The 24,235-nt window shown below is 31.0% G+C and overlaps 1 protein-coding gene across 1 annotated transcript; it reads right to left on the minus strand.

Moving 5' to 3' along the window:
* Nucleotides 1–2,068: 2,068 nt before the first annotated feature.
* On the minus strand, nt 2,069–23,934 carry LOC137932431 (uncharacterized). Its single transcript, XM_068776045.1, has 2 exons — nt 23,872–23,934; nt 2,069–3,061 (listed from the first exon to the last, which is right to left on the minus strand). Exon 2 carries the CDS (start codon nt 3,051–3,053, stop codon nt 2,169–2,171), a length of 885 nt encoding a protein of 294 aa, XP_068632146.1. The 5' UTR covers nt 3,054–3,061; nt 23,872–23,934; the 3' UTR covers nt 2,069–2,168.
* Between the last annotated feature and the right edge of the window lie 301 nt (nt 23,935–24,235).

Raw genomic sequence — 24,235 nt, forward strand, 5'->3', positions numbered from 1 at the left:
AGCATGCTAGAAGGATTTTAGTTATTTATGACTAAACAGTCTTATTTTCTTATAAAAATAAATTTTTGTTATTATTTTAGATTTTTTACAATACAAAGATACACATAGACAGACAATTTTTCGTCTTCTCCGTGCCTTGTTCTCTGTACCCATAAATAGTTGAGCTTTAATGTGTGTTATAAATGTCTAAAATTCAAGCTCTTTGTGACTTTGAAATATTTTTCATTAATCGATAAATCAAAGTTTAAAAATTATTAAAGCTTCTTATTATTAATGTAATGTGTATTTACAACTTCAATCAACAAAAGATTTGCATAAAAGCTTATAATGCCATTTTAGATATAATTGTTGCCTATGACTTAAATTATTTTCTTATTAAAAAAAATTAAGGGTTTATTAATCACAACATTAGTAACCGGGTGTTATATGAGTGCTGTGATTCGTAAGTTTCTTATTACTACAATTATTAACGAGTATGTAAAGAAAAATTACTTTTTGTTTTTCAAATATATTTTCCCTTACTTATTAATTGTAATTTCAAGCTTTAAAGATTTAATGGACAGTAATAAGTTTTGTAATATCAAAACAATATTTTGACAAATTAATAAGCTTTACTTTTCAAAACAGAGATTTTAAATAAAACAGTATCGTACTTATAATTTGCGTTAATGTAAGGAGAAATTAAATAAACAACATATAATCCATTTAATGTTTATTTCATTAAAAATAAGTGATGATATCACATTGTTCATTTGTGCGAATTCAGAAATATTACACTAGTATTTTAAATACAAATATTTGAAGATGGTACACCAAAATCGTAATTAAATATTGAAATTTACGTAAAGTTTAAAAAAATTAGATTATATAATTTTTTTAGTACTACACAATTTTATATAATTATGTCTTCAAGGTCCCTTTGGGTATACTCAATTATTATATACATACTGTATTACATTGATGTTATGATATTCATTATTCATTTCCTTTTATTGTTGCTTAATTAGACCTTTTGACAATGCTGTGGCATTAATTCATAATCTTGATGATATGTAATGCATGTGCAATAAAATCACAAGTGTGATTACAAAGTTATTATCGTATAATGAATGTTTATAATAAACAACAGTTTGTAAGGTTTGACATAATAACCTTTTGCTTAGATTTAAGTAGAGAAAATCTATGACAGCAGCCACTAATTGCAGTACTTAACAAACCTCTGGATTGGTGTACCATTTTTATTATAACTAACATTGTATTTCTATTTAACTTGAGTATTAAATTGTCGAATTTATACTCTAAGCAATTTTGCATAACAAAACCTTCTTAAATCGTTTTATTTTTCGTACTCTCTACGTATCTCGTCTTCTTATAATTCACGAGAGACTAGGAGATGGCTTTTATAATTACTCCTTAACTAATATTGTATGAAAAATAATTGAGAAAAAAGGATCTGAGTAAAATACAAAAAGTCTCTATTGATATAAATTTCAAATTGTTATCGATAAATAAAATTAAAATCAAGAAAGATAATTAAATACAGTCTATTACCTTAATAAAGGACGGATCAATACAAATTTTTGTACTTACATAACTAAAATAAATTATAACTATTAATAAGTGTATAAATTACAATATTAATATTTATCGAATAATTTATAATTTTAATATAATTAATGATAAAACAGATTATAAATAGAGGCACCATAATTTTTTTAATTATTATTAATGAGCAAATAAAAAAAAATAGTTTTCGACAATCATTACTAGAATTTTTACTATTTTTAATAGACAGTCCAATAATGAAACATTGTCCACTACAAAATGAAAATGGAAGTAGAGACATCACACGATGTTAAAAAAAGTTAAACAAGCAATAAAAATAACATACAATAGAGTACATTCATTCATAATCGACATAGATGGTAAATTTTAAAGAAATATGGCAGACGAAGTGTTAGTAAAGAAGAATCACCAATGCTTCAAGTAATTTAAATGATTTATATATATAAAAAAAAAAAAAAAACATTTTTTATTTCCATGAAAATGCACTAAATTTTACCTAACAGAATAGAAAATGTTGATGTTAAAATAGTTTAAATTTTTTTTCTAACCTGATAAGCTCGATACGAGCCAGTTATTAAAGCCCTATTAATATCATTTAAGTTTTAAGGATAGAAATTCTGAAGAGCATCAGAGTATATAGAATTGTAGGTGTCTCTTAATACATAGACGCTGTCGCCGGGTTTACCATTAAACATGTAAGGCCCCTTAAGATTAGTGATCTTTGAATTAGGGGGAGCCGGTTTTGGTTTGGAGTATGTTGGGGAACTATAGGTGGGTCTAGGAGCTGGCATTATTGGTTGCGGTGCTCCATATCCGAAAGGATCAACCGGACCCATTTGAGGCACTTGCGGATACCCGGCAGCACCGCTCCATTGGTACACACCAGTTGGCTTTCCGTTCGAAACAAAGTCCAATGGAAGATTAATGAACGGATCGGCTACCTGAGGATTAACACCTTGTTGCATAATTGGTGACATGGGTGGACCAAGAGAGGGTGGTTGAGACACATATCCTAATCCAGGAACAAACATGTAAGGCGTAGGCGGTAGTCTAATATAGAAAATTGGCGAGTTATCATACTGCAAGGAATTCAAATTATCGTTTTGGTAGACATTCGCGTTACCATTCTTTTTCTTGTTTTGCTGTCTACGGGTAGACGGAATGGTTCTAGAAAGATCTTCATCACTGAAGTTATCATCATTTACAGCGAAAGTGACATCGTCGTCATCATCTTCGGCGTAGTCAAGACCAGACGACATGAAAGGAGGAAAGTAGCCGAACAAATTTAATGCCTTGTTTCGTCTATGTGATGGTTCTGGAGCGCTGGTGGTTACATCTTCTTTGTATTTTTCTTCCAGTTTGCTTTGGCGAACGGGTAGCTCGTCGTCAGGTAAAGAAGCGGCACGCGTTCTTCTGAATCTTGGTGCACCTTGGCCGGGACATATTAGCGCCATCACGATCAGTGCGAATAACAAGCTCGTCTTCATTTTGGGATCTGAAACGATTGGAAAAAAAAACATGAATATAGTTCACTTGTTGCCTACAAGTTTGACTCTATACCTCGTTATATTGTCATCACAGAACAGATAGGGTCGGAAATTTACCTAAAGTATTTAATATAAAAACAATTTGGCATCTAAAAATGGTTTAGGATGTTGGAATTTTCTAATTAAAAATGAATGTACATTTAATTAAAAAGTCATAAACATTGGCTTTTTTAAAATGATCCTTTGATTTAAAAATATTCCTAAATGAATTAATTTTGAGTTTAAGATTAAATCAGGTTTACTTGATTCGTACGTCCATGTCTTGAAGGTATTAGTTTCGAAATTTGAATCTACTGAATTAAGTTTTAAATGGAAGAACGAATATGTACTTGATTACGGAATTAAGTCAGGAATTTTAAAAAAAGAATAATTTTAGGAAATATGCCTTGTTTTCGATTATTTGCTTCAATTTATATCCTGGGAATTGCAACCCTTGCTATAATTTCTTAGACAAAAATATTATACGAAAATCTGCAATACTTTACCAGATCTCTTACTAACACAACAGAAAGTTATCGTGTGTTCTAAAATTAATCTTTATATTATTTTATAAAGAAGATATTATATTATTATTTACTTAGAGAGAATCGATGGTGACTTGACCAAGAGATACCCTCTAACAAGAGATATATCTATGTATAATTAATAGATAAGGTTCTTATAAAATGTCGTTGAACTTAAAATTAACCGCATACATTGTTTGTTTATTACATGGTCTATTTAACCATCGTAACCGGTGTTTCTAATTACAAGCTATGAATATGTTAACTAGGTAGAAAACGTGATACTAACACTCTAAATACATAATCAATTTAATAAGTTTCTTTTTTTACCCAGTTTAATTATACTCTGTTTACAAAACAATTATTCAAATAATTTTAATTACCATCGCTATGATAAAACTTGCGCCGAAAGCTATAGAAAAAAATCTATATTTTTTATACGATTTCTGAACAACAATTTTAGGTAACGCAAATACGGGACTCATTTCTATAAGTGGATATAAAAAATCAATCCAAATTCCCAGTGATCACACTGTCACTTCAGAATGACTTTACCGATAACATTTAACATTTTTTTAAGTTTTGGTTGAATTTCAAAAAATGTAACGTCTATTAAGATTGCGCGTGAAACAGCTCATACACTGCGAATTTACATTTTCATTTAACAGCTGCAACAGTCAGCAGTTATCAACTACCAAATTTATTTATTTATTTCACACTTAACCGTAAAACAAAGTGATCTCTCAGAAATGTGTTACCTTAATTTATTTTTTTCTATTAGAAAGTGACAGGTCAATAACTTCTGGTACTACTAAGTCCATCAGGTCAGCTAGTCTTATAACAACTGTCTGCGAGGCGGTTTGACTCTCTTGGGCACAATCCAATCGGAAAACTAGAAACGTATTTAGTGAAAGCCGAAACGAAGTCACCTGTAGTAGGTCCTTGCATCCAATCACTCCATGAAGCGTCTAAGCGATCCAAGTACTTAATGGTCTTTTAATCCCTTAGATCACCTAATACAAAAAGAAAACCGAGATTTTCAAGGGATCCCATGTATCTAATAAATGTGAAAAAATATAAACGAAGCTCTTTTAACGCTCTGAAATTCTGTAAAACATCATTTATTTATTTATTTTGAAAACGAGCTCCAATAGCAAAACATTAATTTTAGAATGAGTTTACATCAGTTTCGTATAACGAAACGTTTATATAGCAACAAAAAGAAAAATTATATCAAACATGTCTCTTAATAATGGTCTCAAAATAATAAAACGTGATAGAAACAATCTGTTTGATAAATATAATTTTTTCAATAACTAAAAAAATACATTAAATAAAAAGGTTATATTAGTGTAACCGTAACTGTATAGATGGCGCTTTAATAAATCTATCTACTTCCAAACATGAATATAACAAGGTCGTGTAATTCAGTTTATCATAGGTATTTCCATTAGGCAAATATAATTAAATTTTTACTTGATAGCTAATTAAGTCGCAATTAGTTTAAGACCAGCCAATTAGAGATATCGACACATATATTTATACTATAAACTCAACCATAGACACAATGTCAAGAGGCTGCCGCAGTTTTTGCACAAATTAGTTTCTCACTTTTTTAAGTACACTAAAGTTTCTTTCTTTTTTGTTTACTTTTTGTTATTTCGTTTTGCTAGAACAATAAAATCCAAATACATATTTACGTCACAAATATTAAACAATTCATGTTGTAGTTAAACAATAAACTTTAACTTACGATTAATTTGCAATAAAAACAACACTATATTTTTAAAGGCAATAGCTTAGCACGCTTTATGTTTGTAATTAATTATTATTAGGTAATAATAAAAATAGTCTTTATTCTAAACGTTATTCAAGATTAAAAAATACCTTCATTTAATAATAAAGGTTTATTTTTATTTATGAAACGTAAATTTAATAAAGTTTAATTCATATGGTCATTTAAATGTTTATTACAACAGTTTATTGCGGTTTCAGAAGGACCAAAACTTAAAAAAAATTTTTGGATTTAATTAAAAAAAAATTAAGGCGGTAAGGTTTTAAAATTAAAAAAAATACACAAATAACAAATACATAGATATGGCGTATTGGTGAAACTATTTCACAAGAAGGAAAAGTTTTCTAGTCGTTAGAAAAAAATTGGTAGAAATGATGTTTATTACAAATGGGGTCAATGTACGTTGAGACTTTCTGCCTTTTATGGTAAGGCTGGCAAGTAAACGTCGACTACGACAATTACCATTTTAAATTAATGCGCTGCGCTATTATTATCTCACAGTCGAACAGTCTACGTGTTAACGCCGGGCCATGATTTCGATCATAAAACATTATGGTAATAACGTATTAAAAGACCGTTGCCCATTGCAGTGAAATGATTGAGGGCTTATTAATAAAGTTGCGATTTAAAAAGCAATAAAATCAAAGCTCGTTTATTACCATCTGGTTATATTGAGTAACGTTATGTAATTATCTTTAATCTGGATAAACACGGAGAAAAATACTTGCATTCCTTTTATGGTATGAAGTACTAACGAATACGATTTTCATCTGATAAAAAGTGAGTTTATTTCAATCGAGTCCGGCATTTTTATTATAATTAAGTTTAAGCGTCATGGTACATATGTGCATATATAATGACAGTATGTTGTTTATCTTTACATTGCCTTACGTTGAATATATAACTGATTAAAGAGTAAAGTGAATTTGTTTATAAACTGTAATTTCTTTATTTATTCTTCCAAATCAATTTCATACCTTTCAAAATAGTCCCCGTCTTGTAAAACATACTTTTGGTAACGCTTTTTCCAGTCATCGATTTCCGACGAATTGTCTATTTCCTTTATATTCTATAAGACCTTCTTCGATTCGGGTTTAATCTTTTAAACGTATCAATACGGCGTTCTCGCATTGATCTTTTGAGTTTGCTGAATTGCCAGAAGTCGCGTCCAGCCAAATCAAGCGAGTATGGTTGTTGCGGAACGAAATGAATCGAGCTTTTAACGCTTTTTTTTTTAAAAATTGAGCGATTTTGGTACAAATAGAAATTTGACGTGTTTTAGACACAAAACATCCTTCGAATTAGTTAGGGCTGACTTAAATGATATTTCAACTTTTGACAAACAGACGCTAGGTGAATGTTATAGACAGTCCTACCAACCTTAGGAAAAAAATTACGTCCTAATGCCCTGAAGTTTTAAAAATGGTAATTATACCTTAATTTAGATCACAGTAGTATACAATAAGGAATATAAAATTTCAATTCTCAAAAGCTGTGGCGAACTAAAACGAAATGCAACCCTCAGTAAAATTAAAGGACCTCATCCTTATCATCATCATCTCAACCGTAACGTCGCGTCCACTGCTGGGCATAGGTCTACCCCCCCCCCCTCTTCGGCTTGTTGAACGACTGTGAGCTTGCTAATGGAGACCAGAGACCTCAGAGCTTTTAAGGACCTATTATACTAAAATCGATGATTTACCATACTTGTATTTTTAAACTGACTTATACTAAGTAAATGCAACATTTTTTTTAAATTAAGAAAGGATCAATAGCCAGCTGGAGATTTTGCGATCTATATATATCTAGCTGTAATAAGATGTAAAGACCTTACGCATTTATTACACCGTATCGTTTAATTATTGTAAAAAAAAAAACATAAATTAATAAACATAACTGTATACTAATATAAAAGTTCAATGACCTAGAGCACCGGATATATTCTAGTATGCATTCTGAATCAACGTAAAAAATGATCCAGTGTTTTTAAGTACTTACTTCACGTGATCTATACTTATCATTATATATATAGCCTAAGGATATCGCGAGTAACAATAAAGAAATCTTCAAAACTGTAGTGTCAAAGAAAAACTCGTTTTATTGTTCCTAATTTAATCATAATTGTCGTAAATTGTAGTCATTTCACCATACGTTACTGTATACTGTGTTATTTTCCTTACATGTAAATCCAAGTGGAATTAGACACTTAGGAAGATGATTATAATTGTAAACGAGATCTTTACAGCAACAACAAAAAACAAACTTAAATATTTAGTTCGTGAAACATTTTTTTTACACGTGACGTTACTTTTTATTCGACGATTTATGTTTTAGTTTTTTTTTTATTGGTGCAATAATTTTAATTATCTGAAGCTGAGATAAACGCTTAGAAAACATAAATTATTAAAATATAAATGTTAAGTATCAAATAAAATTTCATTATAGACAACCTTTGCATTTAATATCGCTGTCTTTATAAACTATATTTAACCCTTACATTTGGATACTTTTGGTACATCATTTTAACTCCATATTTTTTAATCTAAAAACTGCAAAAAACACAATAGATTGACAAGAACTAAACATAACACTATCGATAACAATATGCCTCGCAGTGGACGTCCAAAGGCCGATACAATTACGGTCTGTGTATTGGTTTAAAGCTTGTTTTATTCTCTTTCTCTTCTTCTCTACCCCCTTCCCTTATCTATCTCTCTTTTCCCTCCCTCCCTCTCTCTCTTTCCTTCTCTCTCCCTCCCTCTTTGTCTTATATATGTAGTGTTGCAAAGTTAAAAGGCGAATAACAAATACTGTACTCGACTACTCCCCTCCTGGAGAAGAAAATTTATTCCTCTGGTTTCTCCTCGATGAGAAGAATTCCCCTTTATACAAGATACTTTTGGCGCCATGAGAAAATAACGGTCATTGAACGAAAAATATGTTTTCGTTTTAAGTTCTGCATAAATTAACCAACTATGGTTATCGCTTGTGTATAATTGATTGAGTTGCTACCATCTATGACAGACAGATTCGTCTTAACCTAACCGTTTCGGATGACAAAAAGTGTACGTAAAAAATAAATTTAAAAGAAAAGTTAATGTCCTCGAGTTATATAAAAACACCAGTTAAGTGAGTGAACTGTATTTCCAACCTCAATTATACTTTTTGCGAAAACTTTTATGTTGCATCAATTATATGAGGATTGGATTCATGCATCATTTTTTACGTAATTTATATTTAACTTATGAGCTAAAATCGATCGTGTGAGAATATTCTTGATCCAGTTCTTCGCAGTGTATGTAAATTAAAGTTAATAATGTTTACTCTGATAATCCTTTTGTAAGTGTTCTTGCAAGATTTTTTACAAATTTAATTAGATCAAAATCTTGTATAACTTTAGTTCTAACCTGACGTGTTTTGAATTTTTGTAATCCACGAGCGCATTATGTCCTTACCCAGAGGAACAGACATGGGGTACTGTTCTCTAGCTTATATTGTAGTCTACCTGCTAGGTTAAAAGGTAATTGTATATCTATATAGTATTTATGTTTTTGAACTCGTATAAATTATATAATATTTAATACATTGTTTTAATAAAAGCATTGAGTGATAGAATAGGAATGTGGATTTCATTTTTAAAAGAGTATGTCATCCAAATGTCTGTCCACATTGTTTAAAACGAAGCAATGGTTTGCGCCATACGCTGCAGTAAACTTTATATTACTTCTTGAAATAATTGTATAAAAACATAAATCCACCACTAAATACGCGGCAAATGAAATTTAAATGGAAAACAAAATTTTACATTTATATGAAATAATTTTAAATTATTGGATAAATTATTAGTATTTGCAGGAAAGAAAAAGAAAATAATTTGGAAAAAAATACATTTAAAGTAAAGAGAAATTTTTCATTTCTGTAATTATATATATACCTTATAATAAATCCCCTGATATGCTATTGACAAAACTAGAACAAATTCATCATAATAAGTGTGACAAACTATTGTTTGAAACGGCAAACATTTATGTGAAATTTTAATGGTAAGAACAATTCTGCTATGAAATATGAATGACGATTAAATAAACATTATAATATTTATAAGTAAACTTATGTAATATGTATATATATACAAACAGTGTGAAATATAGTGGAAATCAAAGCAATGTCACATTAACCGCTTTACTCCATAAATCTTTTTCTCAACAGGTGTGAGTTGAGGCCGTATGTTATCGGAGGCGACAGCGCATTACGGTGCATTGGCTGCAATTTGTCTGAATGGAGAAAGTCGATGGCCACACACATCCAGAAAACTATATTACTTTGTATTTATTACTTATGCATATGTTCAAACATCACGTAATCTACATATGTAACTCGAGTGTTTCTCTGTTTTCTATTTTATTTCATCTTCGCATTGCCATTTGTAATGATAATTATTTCTTAAAGACAAGTGAAGAAACTACAGAGTACTTACATTGACTTTCCTTCTTTATGATATCGAATTGTTTATTCGAATTTTAAATTAAAAATTTTTCTCATTATCAGTTTACGAGAACATAGTTGAAAATTAAATTGGATATATTTCTTTTAAATTCCATTCGAAAATATTGATACTTACATAATCATTACACATTTGTCTATGTAAATATATTAAACCACAATCCTTACGTTATTTAAATTAGAAACAACAGTGTGGGTGGAATAATACAAAGCGACGGTCATTTGAAACAATAAATCCATTTAATACCTGTCAAATATAAAGTGCATTATAGTCTTTGCAAAAAAAAGTCTTTTGGGAGTCAATCACACTGTATAAATATCATCAACTCCTGATCCATCATATTATAGAGATGAGTAACAATTTGACATTATGACATGATAAGTATTAATAATTGAAAAGGAATCTAGAAGCAAGATCAATGACTTCTTTGATTGGCACTCGATAGTGGATAGACGATTAACGAACTCACCGTGTAATCGGGTTCGTTCTGCTTTGTAAATGCGGACAAAAACATGTTCAACCGCATGTTGCCACCAGTTTCCATATGGAGATAGAGTAAATGTAAATAAATAAAAATCTATTTAAGGTGTCGAATCACTTCATGAAATGTGAGACATTTTAATTAAGTAAAAGTTTTTACTCGACATTATCTTCCGGTATATTTTAAAGTAATCGATTATTACACTATATTTTGAATGTCATTTTATAACGAGACATAATTATATCTAATCATATCATTATAGTTAGGTTAGTTTTAGTTAATTAATCGCCAGTTCGGTTTAGGACTATCACCACTGTAAAAAGGTGGAACAAAAACATCGTTAGGATTATTCTATAATAAAATGAAGAAGAACCGAGATGATCGACCACTCTCGTCTGAAGTGGCAGGGGCCACATCGCTTGTGAAACCGACATCCGTTGGCGTTAAAAGGGTCTGAGTGGCGACCCCCTACTAGGTGGATCTAAGATATAGTCAAGATCTCGAGATGTTGGAGGATGGAAACGTAAGACCGGCTAGCGTATCGATCCTTTGGCCTAAACCTTTTAATGAGCCTTTGTCGTCTGACATAATAATACAGATGAAAGTATTATCAATTGATCTTTGGAAAAATATACACAGCCATCACTGTAACTTAAAAGAGAAGAGTGAATATGTGTTGCAAAGCTAGTATTTTTTTAGCTACGACTTTTTTTTTAATAAGTAATGGCGGCGCTTTTTTACCTTTTTTACTTTGTTTGGTAAGTATTTCTTATGTCGGAATAGTAACTCTGTCTTACTTTTGATTTAATTATGGTACAAATCTATCTTGATGTTTTACTTCTAACAAATCTGTTCCTTGCATATAAGGACTGCATCTTCCTCTTAAACCGGAATTATTGATTACAGAAATCTTCACCGCAGTCCGCTTTTCTGGAACTAATCAACGATGTCACGCACACCTAGATTATTACGAGCGTACTCATTGGAGATCTTATCAAATCTCATTAATCTAGACTTCCACTATGCGTTTCCGCTATTTGTATGGAATGAACTAGGTTTTTCGTAGAACGCTGTTAGTCGTACATTTATACTAGTTTCATAGTTAAACAACAAATTCGTCTGATGGAAAGCGACGATGTGATCGATGAGAAACCATACAGAATACTCGAGTTGTGCGGATCAGAAACGTTGAACCGACACGCTTGGTGCGTCTCCAAGGAAACTCCACAGTGTATGGGTGGTAGTGAGCCGACTTCCTACTCGTCCTATATAATAACGGGGATGGTAGGGTGAGGTTGTGAAGTTCGCATTTCCCAAAATCACTACAGAACTTTTTTATTTCTTTCAGTACATATTTTCAATATGTATATAAACAGTAAATCTAATTCACTTTACCAGATAAGATATGCCGAGTGTAGTGTTAGGCAGTAAGTTTTATTATAATTGTGATGTTATTATAATAAATATTTTTATTAATATAAATCAATCATTTCTAATTTAGTTTGTCCTTGGATCGCTAATTACTTCAACTGGGCTACCAAAATTCTTTGTTGAATTGGGAAAACTTCAATATTATTTATAACTTCAATAGTATTCCAATGGCGATGTTCCATTTTACCACTAATTTGTATTAATTACGAATAGTTTAGTACAAATTTATTTTCTTATCTTTTGCTTTGTAACCACAAATTGAGGAAATCATTTTTTTGATCATTAAAGGAATTATGCGGCAATATTTATTGATTAATTTATTACATCATATTAATTTTAGTATTTTTATTTCGTTTGGCAAAGTTAGTAATGTCTGTAAAAATGAAAATTATTACCTTGTACAAAATTGAGTGTATCGAAACGTTTTTCCTATATAAAGGATTTTTAAGCATTAAATACTTGGATCGTTTTCTAGAAATTGACCGAGTTATGAACGTTTTCTGCTTGGGAATGTAAAATGTAAATTCCAAAATGGTATGCATAAGCGTACGTTTAAAGAATATGTATAATAATATGCTGAAATTTCTTGTTGATTCGTTATAATATACCGTATATTTATTTTAAATTTATTCTTATTGAGGATTGAGATCATTATTGGAAAGTTAGTCGGGTATTATATTACGGCACCTGTGCCAATCTTCGGCGGTATGTATTGATTTTTATCTACTATGGTAGTCTGGAATTACCGATCGTAGTAGCGAAGGGCTGTGGTCTTGTGGTCGCTGTTTAAAGTTTTTTTTAAGTTTTCACCGTTTTTCCTGGCAATATGTCCTAAATATTTTAAAAAATCCGCCCTGGTCTGATTAATAGACATACTTTAATTTAACACACGCTAAAAAAAAATAATATTTGCAAATACTAATTTTTTCTTTTTAAATCATCTAAATAATTAATTCATCCAGCTTTATGGCCTATTCAGATGATAAAAATGTCGTATCAAGCACACCTGTTATCTTTAAACTGTGAATAATAATTGATTTTCCGAACATAAACGATTCTCTTTATTATTTTCCTTTTCAAATTATTAAGTATCGTTGAGGATATAAGTGATTAAGGATAGTATCGGGAGCACTGGTAGCCCAGCGGTAGAGGACTGAGACTTGCGACCGGATGTCGCGGGTTCGATTCCGCGGATACATTATTTTATAAAATACGCTTTTTGCACTAATTATATAATCGTCACTGTTTCCAGAAGTTTCCAGAGTCCTCTGCGTACAATAATACCACACTGCGATCGCCAACCATCCTTTCAAGCGTGGCGATTACGGTATATCCCCTCATCATTAGAGGAAGCCTAAACTTTGCAGTAAGCATCTATGAGCTGAAACGACATAGAGTAAAAGATATAAAGCGCCGGAGGCACAGAACCCCATCCCGGATATACTATGTATCATAAACCAAGCCAAAGGTAAAAATTATGAGTAAAAATGTATGTAACTACAAAACTCCGTATACAAACAAAAAAGAGTATCGCTTACTTTTTCTTACCTAACCGAGTATCACACAGTAAAAGCACATTAAATTTTCACTGTATTGCTAAAAGGTCCGCCCGATTTCTCTGTACGTAACACGTAATATACACATCAGTAAACCCATAGTTACACGTGTCTAAAGTTACATGAATTATCGTTTATTTACAATGACAAAAAAAATCTTTATACGAAACAAAAGATATGATTTGCGATGGTAATACAGGACGTAAGTATTAAGGATAAACGAAAGAGCTTATTTTTTATTTAATACCATAAAATAGCATAGTTATGTTATCTGTAGTGTATAAGTGTTTTAGAAAAGAAAATAACAAATGTAATAATATTCGACGACAAATTCACACTAATTTTAAATCTGCGAAATTACAAAACATTTTTTTTTATAGACAGACCACTAATTTCTTGTTTAAATATTTTAGATTCGCACAATTTATCATTAAAACATATAATCCTTGTTTAATAAAGGTGTGAATTGACATTCTAGATGATACTCCTAAGCATTATAAAATGTATATTAAAAAACTTGATTCAAATCACATTTACTTTATCCTTAGCGTGCGTGAGATTATTAGATAAGGTAACTATGTAAGGAATATTACATTCCCCTTTTCCTTTATAACACCTTCAGAAGTTATCTTTAATCAGAAAACTTAAGTGACAGTGTTCACGCATGCCATAAACGTTACAGAATCTAGATGTTAACAAAAAATATTTATTCAGTTGATAAAATCATTTCAGATCTAAAAGAGAACTCTAAAACTTTCGTATTCTATTGATAAAAATTTTTTTGTGTCTACTTCTACTACTTAAACTTTTTTATCGATTTACAAAATCGATTTGTAATAAAAAAATTAGCCGAGATCTCTAAAGTTATTTTCTCGTAGTTTTAGCCCTTAGATATCCATAGCAAGCCATGTGCATACCCCGCAGACATCTATGGGAGGATACATCATAAATGTCACGCTTTGCAGGTGGGTTAACGACCGCTAGGTTATCGATGCTCGCTTTTTTTCGTAACTTATTTTCTCAATTATTATCATTTACTTAATGTGAATACAAATTCCTTTTTTATTCTTTTATAGTACTTAAAATAAATTCAAATCATTTAGTAATTATTTGCTGTGCCCACGATTTCATTCGCGGGGAGTTTAACTAATATTTACTAAGTTTCGTTAGTTTTTTTTTCCTTTGAGAGTTTTTATCAAAAAAAAGTAGCCTAATTTATTCTTTTTTACATTATCTACCTACCATTATAAGACCCGTCAAAATTGGGCCCCGTGTTTTAGAAATAAGCAGGAACAGCAGAACAGACAGATAGAGAAAAAAAAAAGATTAATGCGCGGTATTCATCTGCATGTATATGACAAACAGACACTCCAATTTAATTTATATGTACAGATAAATAGCAAGTGAATTCTGGTCTTTATATTTTGTTTAATTTTTTGCAACCGAACCAAGAACAAAGTGCGGGATCTTAATTATGATTGCTAAGGTTAATGCAAGCAATGGCAAGCATTTCAATCTAAATTTGTTCGACACCTTGGCGACACACGCGGCATGAAGAACATTATTAACTTGTCAAATAATTGAGGTTAACTTGTCATTTATATTTTAATTTATTGATAATAAATTGCTCGTATCATTCTTAATACATAGACGCATTGTAACCTAAATTTATTTATATGAACTTTAAGTCTTATGCTTCTAAGTTATATAAAATATTTATATTATTATTTGTTTTATGTTAATGACAGATTGTAAATGGATATATTAAATTTTATTACTTCTTTTTCTGATTTAATTCACCGTAAAATTAATTAAATTCAAAATGCTAAAGATTATATAATGATTACCAGAAATGTCTAACTTTAACAGTTTTAATAATGGCGGTAAACAAATAAAAAGGCCATTCGCTATTTTATTCACATGTTGTCCTTACATATAATTATTATAAACTACAAAATGATCATTGATAATTAACTTAACGTCCTGTTAACTTAGCCAATGATTACAATCACTTCTCTTGACATATCTTCGCCATTTTTTTTAATTTAATGCTTCTAGCTCCGAACAGGATGCAAAGTGGAGGCTTTTAAAGCCTCTGAGAATGTTAAAGCGTTAATTTAATATGAAAGATGAGATAACATTTCCTTTTGCAGATAACGTAATGGATGCAACGAATAAGGTTAGCTGGAATTAGACGATAGTGCTCATGTGACACGGCCGGTTTTCTAAATATTGTTGTTAGTATAAACGTAAGGATAGGCCGGTATATGCCTATAACCCAGTAACAAGCCAAAGTATTACATAATTCCCTTAATAACCTAATGTCCGGTATACAATAGAATAAACAATGATATCGAAATAAAATTAAACATATACGTAAATAAGCCAATATACAAACTAATTAGCAATAAAAAGAGTATAAATAGATCTATAAAGTAATTAAAATAAACGGATAATTAATTTATTGTAAGTTGTAACAAATGTGTATTTGTATATATGTTACGTAGTTACATTCGCTAAACCAACGAATCCAAATGTGCTGGGCAGCGTTTGGGAATCTACGAAACATCTCGTACAACATTCCTTACTAGCTAAACACGAAAGTCTACAATAAAAGTGTATTACCAGTAATAACCTACGGTACAAAAACTATAGCCTCAGATCTCATACTTGTGTCTTTATTTGCAAGCGCACAGTCACTCAATGGGTCATGGAATATAGAGTAGAATGAGGTGATCTGTTAGCGAACGACAGTAAGTTGAAGTAATTAGACAGAGCACATAGCCCGCAAAGTATGTGACCACTTCAGTAGTAAAGTTTTGGAATTGAGATCACGGCAAGCGCAGCGTAGGGTTTACACCATCAACATGACGAATGATCTTATAGTGCTCGTCAAAAAACACCGGATGCTATCCGCTCCTGACCGGTTTTACTGTAAATCTATGAAAAAGGTATACTCTGCTGTGGACCTTCTATGTCTGAAATTATGATGTTGATGTCATACTACTTGCTGGATAATAAAGTAAGTTTTAACTTTTTACGCATTAAATATACAACCAGTTATGCAATCATATACTTAATTATAGTTTATATGTGTATCAGCAGAGGAACAAGAAAAAAAATCTATGGTTTTTATATCTACTTTCACTGCGCTCCATAGCATTGAAAGGAATTAGTGTCCTTTCAAAGAAACTCCGTAATCGAGACTTAGGCGATTGCAACAACCGCGCATAAATGAGATCTCGTTATGTTTCTTATGCAAACTATTATCGACGCAAACGAATTACAACTGAATAATAACACCTAACGATCGTTAATACGTAATGATCCACAAACGATTACTAAAAAAAGATGTTATTATAGTTCATTTAAAAACTAATGCACATTTATCTTTTATTTCATAAGAAGATTTAGCTCTGTGACATCCGCAATATTTACTAAACCAATGATTATACATCCTTTAATTATTTATTTCTTTATTATTTCGGTGGCGAGTGAGATTCAAGTGAGATGTTTTTATTTATTAAAATATATTATACTGTATTTTTTATGAATATATATGTTGTACATATGTATGTATGTTTATGTATATATATATATATTTTACACGTTAACTATCCGTCATTTATTCCTCTAGTGTTTCCATACTGTGGTTGTCTGTATGGTTGACTAGTGTGATAAGACCGCCCATTCTATTTTTTTATTTATTATAACCTGTACAAAAGAGAATAATAATTTTTTTATAACTATTTATTTTTTAAAATTAAACCCACGGTTTATGATACGTTAAGCAGTCGCAAAGCGATAGCGAAAAATCACAATTTTTGCTTATTTATCGCAAATTCGTATTATGTATCAGCAATCACTAACTAAATTATTACAACAATAAAACTGCCTCTGTAGAACAATCGTTGAACTAAATACTGCGTTATCGTAATAGAAAAAAATACAAAGCAATTTACGGTGTTTCCGTATTACCATAGTTGTTGCGATGTGGCAGCCACCACCAGCCAGTGATCATGATTTGAGCCATAACAGGTCCCCTGCTGGATTTAGGCTATCTTCAAAGATTTCCAATAAATTCCGGTTAGAAGCGGCCTGCATCGAATGTCTTCCAACGAGATCATTATTTGAGTTCAGTATCATCTATGCACCATAATACCATAAAATATGATGTATCTAAGTCCAATTCATTGACTTCTATTAACAAACTAAACGCTTTATAAGACGACGTCGATATTTCTAGATAAACACCACCATTCACGAAACACGAGGGGTCCAGGCCAGTTTAGAGCTTCTCAATTGGCAATTATTCAAATGAGGCATTCATTGAGACTGTTCATTTAAATACTTAGGTGATATTTTGTAGTTTCTACAAACGCTTAACGACGTGACCAGTTTCTGAATAGAAGTAAATAGTTCAGTAGCTCTAATAAATCTGTATGTGATCTTGTTTATAACGGAAAATACCTGCACTTTTACATATATGACATTTACTTTCGCAAAAATATATTTTTTAATGTGAAACCCTGGCAACTTTTTATGTTTATTCTAAATTCAATTTTTATTTTTATTTTTGAGTAGCATTCGAAGGACTAAAGGGCGATCATCTACTTACGGGATTGATATAGTTACAAAAGCGAGCAATACCGCCGTGTACTGCTTCATAAAACTTCCCGTAAAACAAAAAAGCCTAGAGGAAAATATTAGCGTAATGGATCATTTTTGGCATCAAGCCTCAGTCATGCGAAGACTAAGAAGAACATAAAGTCTACTAAAAAGATAGGTCCGAGTCATCTTTGTACAATGATTTTTTTCGGATTCAAATCAACTTGAAATCCAATGGACGGTTTCATCAAAGGCAATGAGGTCTTAAGAAGGCGCCTTCCGGAGCATCTGTATCCTTTGATTCTTGTGGTAAAAATCCAACTGTGATGATAATTTTAACTCCATGTATTCTGTGAATTATGTTCGTCAAGATTTGATATAATCTGAAAATTCGACTGACTAGTGTTCATGATATTATAATCAATTACTTTTGTATAAAAAGTATTGTTTCGCAGTAGGTAGAGACATCGTTGAAACTTTTTGGTCATTCACAACAGCCTTAATTTGAAGTTATTGTCTCTATCAAAAAATTCGCTTAAGCGAATACAGCTTACATAACAACTGACTTCGAGAATACGGAAGTGTTTGCTGCAAACTGAATAATGTTTTTGACAAATAATACTATGTAGACCTCGGGGATGAGTTCCTTAAAAAGATTTAATAAAAGATATGACATGTAAAAAATTACAATTTCTTTTTCTAAAATTTACGATTTTATTTCCTTATTGACTATCTAGAACTTTTTCAAGAAGGAATTGACCACACCGCCGCAAAAAACTACTCAAAATTCCGAAGACTGTGCAAATACTAAAGAGAAGTGGTTCATTTCTTGTTTGGTACACCATAAACAAGTAGGCATCATATTCCTCGACCGCAAATTATCTATGTTATGGTCAAAGGCTTTCCCTCTGACGAAGTTAACCATTAACCACCAAACCATTAGAGTATTGTGGTTTGGTCAAATTTCACCGAAGACATTAAAGTGCCGATAGTTTTTATATGTTCAGGGATATGAATGTTTAATTTAATGGTACGATATCTGTATTGTCTACTACAATAAAACGTACACGATATACGCTAAGATATTGCAAAAGGATTATTCTTTAGATACGCTTTGCGGGCGAAGATTACAGCGACACTAATTCTCATTATTCTCATAGAAAAGTAACATATTGTGAACTTAACCAAGGATCAGTCACAAAAGGAACACATTATTAATGAACTATAAATTCATGCGTTATAAAATGAGGATTCTAAAGTTCCATCGAAACTTTTTGATTAATTGTATTTATGTTAATTACTACACGCTAAAACCTTGAAGGTTATACCGGAATAATACAACTCAGACTGTCTCGAGGATTGGGAAAAGCGGGGTCAAAAGTGCGCTTTATCGGACGTGATTTACTTTGAAGGAGATGTAGTTGATTTGGATTAATAAATAAATAATTTACATTTTAAACAAATTCATCTTACTTCTTGATCACAATATTATTGCAATATTTACATATTTGTTTTTATTATTATATTACCTATTGTCATTATCATTACAGTGCCAGCCCGTCCACTACTGGATTTTGATTTGCTGTTAACCATTTTGGATAATTTATTGTCTTCGCATGTACGTCATGAGATGAATATTCTAATCATTTAGATAAAAACTAGCATCAAATCGTAGTTACATAGAACGATATTTTTCTGTCTTGTGAGCATTAGCGCATTTTAATTTTGCTGACATCTTACAGATTTCACTTGTTCTTAATCTTAACTTGATGTTTATCAAAAAAAAAAAAAACGCTTTGAATAAATGCGTAACGCCTTTTTCTCTACTTTAATTTAGCCTAGATGTGTCATTCCACATACGCAACGTAGTGAAAATTTATCTCTTCAACTCTTTCTTTAAATTAAAATGACTGATTAGATCTTCGTGCCTCTTTTTTTCTGTTTAACAGATAATAGGCTTTTCTACAGTTAGTAACTAAGAAATTGCTATCGAGAACTAACTTAATAGCATATATGCATTATTTCATTACATTTGGATCTCTTAGGTGTTTTAAATAATAAATCGAACATAAGCTCAATCGGTTGCTATTATCGAATTAAACCATTTTCAATTACTTAATGGAATCGGGCGTTATTTTGCGGAAGTCCATCCTAAGTAAGAAAAGGACCAATATTTAGCTACTTCCGCACATGCAGTCGTAGTCGTGCAATAAAGTGCACCACCGACCAGCCCGCTGATAAAGGCGCATGCGGTAAACAATGCGAACTACACAACTACCACCGTTAAATCACTCGACACGTGTTTCATCCCTCCATGGGGCATCTTCAGGAGTTATGTTACACCGATTAGTGAAAAACACAGAGTGCATTTTCATTTACCTTATGGACAATTAAATAAACCTATAAAATCGCGAACTTGTTTAAATTGTACTATAATAGTAATTAAAAAAGGATTTTCACTGTGACATATATGTTATATGTATAGCATATGTTCAGCAGTGGATGTCCTGATACTAAAATAATACGATAATACTAAAAATGCGTATACCTAAATGTTTATATACAGTAGGCACATATTTTTTAAGCATTTGAAACCACGATAAAATCAATCATTAAATATACAGTAAGCTCAACACTCTCATTTGTTTTGTAATACGATAATTTCGGTGTTCGCTCATTACAAGTCTCATTATCCGTTGACTTGCTTACAGATAATTTATATGGACAGTTGACAGCTTCGATGGGACATAAGGCGGCATACCTCACAGTTAGTGATCCAAGTGCCAATCATTTTACTTGGTGTGAACGTATTACGTTACGTCAGTCCTCTGATTAGAGTGTTGAGTTTCTTTTTAATATTTGTGACAAGTTATTATAAGTGTAAAAAACATTTACATTTTTGATTTCGTGTTACAAAATAATATTTTACAATTACATATGCCTCAGCGTCACTGCGTTGTAAAAATGTGTAATTGTTGATAATTGATCAATATAAGTTAGACACTTATTTAGCAAACACGTGGCAAGTAACTTCATTGTTTGTAAAGAACATAGTTATACGAGAATTATCTAAATCTGTGTTTCATTGGAAGTGTTTTGTTATCACTGAAAAATTAGTTCGTGATGTCAAATTTGTTGACATTACTTTTTTAAAACCCTGCTAAGGGCGCTACTCAAACTTATAGAGGACGATTTGTTCTAAAATGCTTTTGTTGTGAATGTTTTAGGAGGCGAGTGTGTAGTTCAATGTCTGTTAGTTGACATATATTATACCTTGCTAAAACATCATTGGTTTCTGAAATAAAAGGTAACGTAATGAAGATACAGTAATAAAAAGCGTTTTCAAAGTTTTATGTTGACAAATAAGTTATATCCCCTTTTAAAACTTTTATAACCCTTTTTATAAATATGTGTTTAAATATGGTCGCATTAAAATCCATCCAACTTAATATCGCAATATAACACGATTTCTTCAGAAACTTGAGTATACTGTAAGCGATTAGGGAACAGTGAGATATATTTTTCAACTTCTGCACCTAATTTTTTCATATTGTGCTTTATTTTATTGCGATTTAGTGCAAATCCTCTGTACCGTTTTTTAGGAAAGCGTGGTGAGGTGGGGGCCCAGAAAAAATAACATAAGTGCCGCAGCAGCCTGCCTTGTTCCATCTCAACGCGCACATGTCTAAGACTAAGGCACGCAGAACAGTGGTTCCAGTGACACTAAAATATAAAAATTTTAATAATATTTTTATAGTTATCCAAGGAGTAATTACATATTATCTTTAAACAATATTCTTAAATAGAGTAACATTTATTTTATCAAATAGTTTATTAACATTACTTCTTTTCGTAATCAATGGCATGAAATTTACATAAATTAATATTAATTAGTTATTAGAGCTGCATAAAGGCTGTTCTGTGTGATAAATACGCTGTGACTTACAATATAATGGTAAATGAGCATAGACAGCCCTAAAGAAATATGAAACGATTCATTTGTAACTTGTATTTGCATCTGTTACCATAATTAAAACTGATTGCGGTGAATTAAACGCGTGGAGAATTATTAATGGTGACAACACTGTGAATGAGTGTAAAATCACATTAATTACAATTCGACATGAATATTTAATGACGTATTATATAAAATAAAGAGCTATGGTGATTTGATGTATAAATATGTTAGGTAATATTTTCATGTAAATATTTGATTAAGTATGTATTTAGGTGCATGTCATTGATATATGACGATAATGGTTTTATATTATATATTCGCGTTACTTTCACAAATTAAGTAAAGATGTGAAAGGCATAATCGGTACAAAATTCTAAATTTTTGGAAAATATTTGTTTAAATCATTTAAAAATTGACCTAAGTCATCTACAAGCGAATGACATGTGCGGAAGTGGCTAAATATATGAAAAGATAAATATATAATATAAAAAGTCCTTTTCTTACTTAATGATTAATTACTTTGGTTACTAATTTATTTACTCAAGCTGTAACTACTATTAGAGAAATTTAGTGGCCTTTTTAAATTCTAAGATACATCCGAAAATTGTGATGCTTAGTATATTCAACGTATATTCACCATGTAAACTAAAATATGTGTACATATACAATAAATAAATGATTCTATCTTTCTTATTACGTTGATCTGATTTTTTTTCGTTAGCTGTAATATATTTCACTACTGTTCGATTTCGTAATTCTCAGATATTCGTTAATCAGGAAATTTGAGGTAGACAGACACTTGACCACAGTGAAAAACTGACTGTATTGTACCTAATATTTATTTAGTTCTTTTTAGTTTTTTAAAACATTTAATTGTGTTTAAAACCGTAGCTCTTATTTATTGATTTAATGTCTTCCCAAAAAACAATAAATAAAAAATAGTCTATTAACTTATTTTTTTCATTTCATCTGTATGACTTTAACATGTGTTAATAATTTAATTATAATGTTTTTTGGTATGAGTGATTTAGGTTTTTGTTTACATCCTACCACACTACTTTCGTCATTGTTATTTCACCCTATAGACGCCCACTACAAGACATAGACCTTTCCCAAAGATATCAATAAAGAATAAACCATAATCGCTTTGCTCGGCAGGCGGGTTGACGATCGCAGTGTGGTACGCAGAAGAAACTGCTGCTCATCCTCTGGAAACTAACTTGTGAGCAGTGGCATATCATATATAATTAACTCACACAGTGTAAATTGTATATGACTGTACCACAGGAATCGAACCTGGGACATACGATCACAAGTCTCAGTACTATACTGCTGGGCTACAACTGCTCTAATCTGCTCACTTTGACAATGCTTAACACCGTTTTAATTTACTCTTTGTTTGTATGAGAAAAAATAGTTATCAACTTTCCGTCTTCCACCCCTTTATATATATACTGTAATCGTAAGCACTGCAGTTACACTAGCTTTAGCGAAAATATAAAATATAAATTAGCGGAATATTAACATTGTTTCCAAAGAATTTAAAAACACCATAAGTTTTTTTTACATTATTGTCCAAAAAAGATCATTTACGAATACAGCGACAACATGTGTACGCCATGAGAAGAATGCCTAAAGTAAGCTGTTTATTAACTCTTCTTTCTTTGATAAAAACTAGAATAAAATTGTGCTCCGCTATGATGATATACTTCAACTATAAGCTTCAAGGGCTTTCGAACGCGCTTTTATAGGCCTACAAAAAGCTCAGTAAATTTATTTTACTGTGGCCAAATTTATATTATTCTTATTACAGTAGTAAAGCAATTTCTAATAGACAATAAAGTCGACAGAACTACGTAACTGTTGACTATAGAATAAAAAAAGAAATCTCTCATTAGCAGCAATGACACTTCGATACTTACTTTTTAATATATTTGAAATATTTGAAACGGTTGTACTGGGAATCTTCAACAACTTGTTTTTGACCGTACCTGGAAAAAAAACGTTCCGTTAGTGATATAGAGGAAATACCGGACGCGTTCATTGAAACTATTCGCATACTTATATACGTCATAGTTGTATATCGACAAATAACCGTTGGTTGCTACTTGATATGAATTATCTTGATAAAAAAATCGATAATATGTTTTCGATAGCGTTTTTAGCCTTAGCAGCTGATACGTGCGTGTCTAACACAAAAACTAATTTATTTATATAATAAAATAACACTGCTTAAAAATATCCGATTACATTACGAAATATAAAATATTTATTTCCTTAACTGAA

This window comes from Battus philenor, unplaced genomic scaffold (assembly GCF_028537555.1).
Source record: "Battus philenor isolate CCGP_79_NKW_IND1 unplaced genomic scaffold, ilBatPhil1.0.hap1 SCAF_9, whole genome shotgun sequence".
NCBI classification, from domain to species: Eukaryota; Metazoa; Arthropoda; class Insecta; order Lepidoptera; family Papilionidae; genus Battus; species Battus philenor.

Coding starts and splice junctions, on each gene's coding strand:
- LOC137932431 (XM_068776045.1), bottom strand. CDS start 3,053: ATGAAGACGAGCTTGTTATTCGCACTGATCGTGATGGCGCTAATATGT.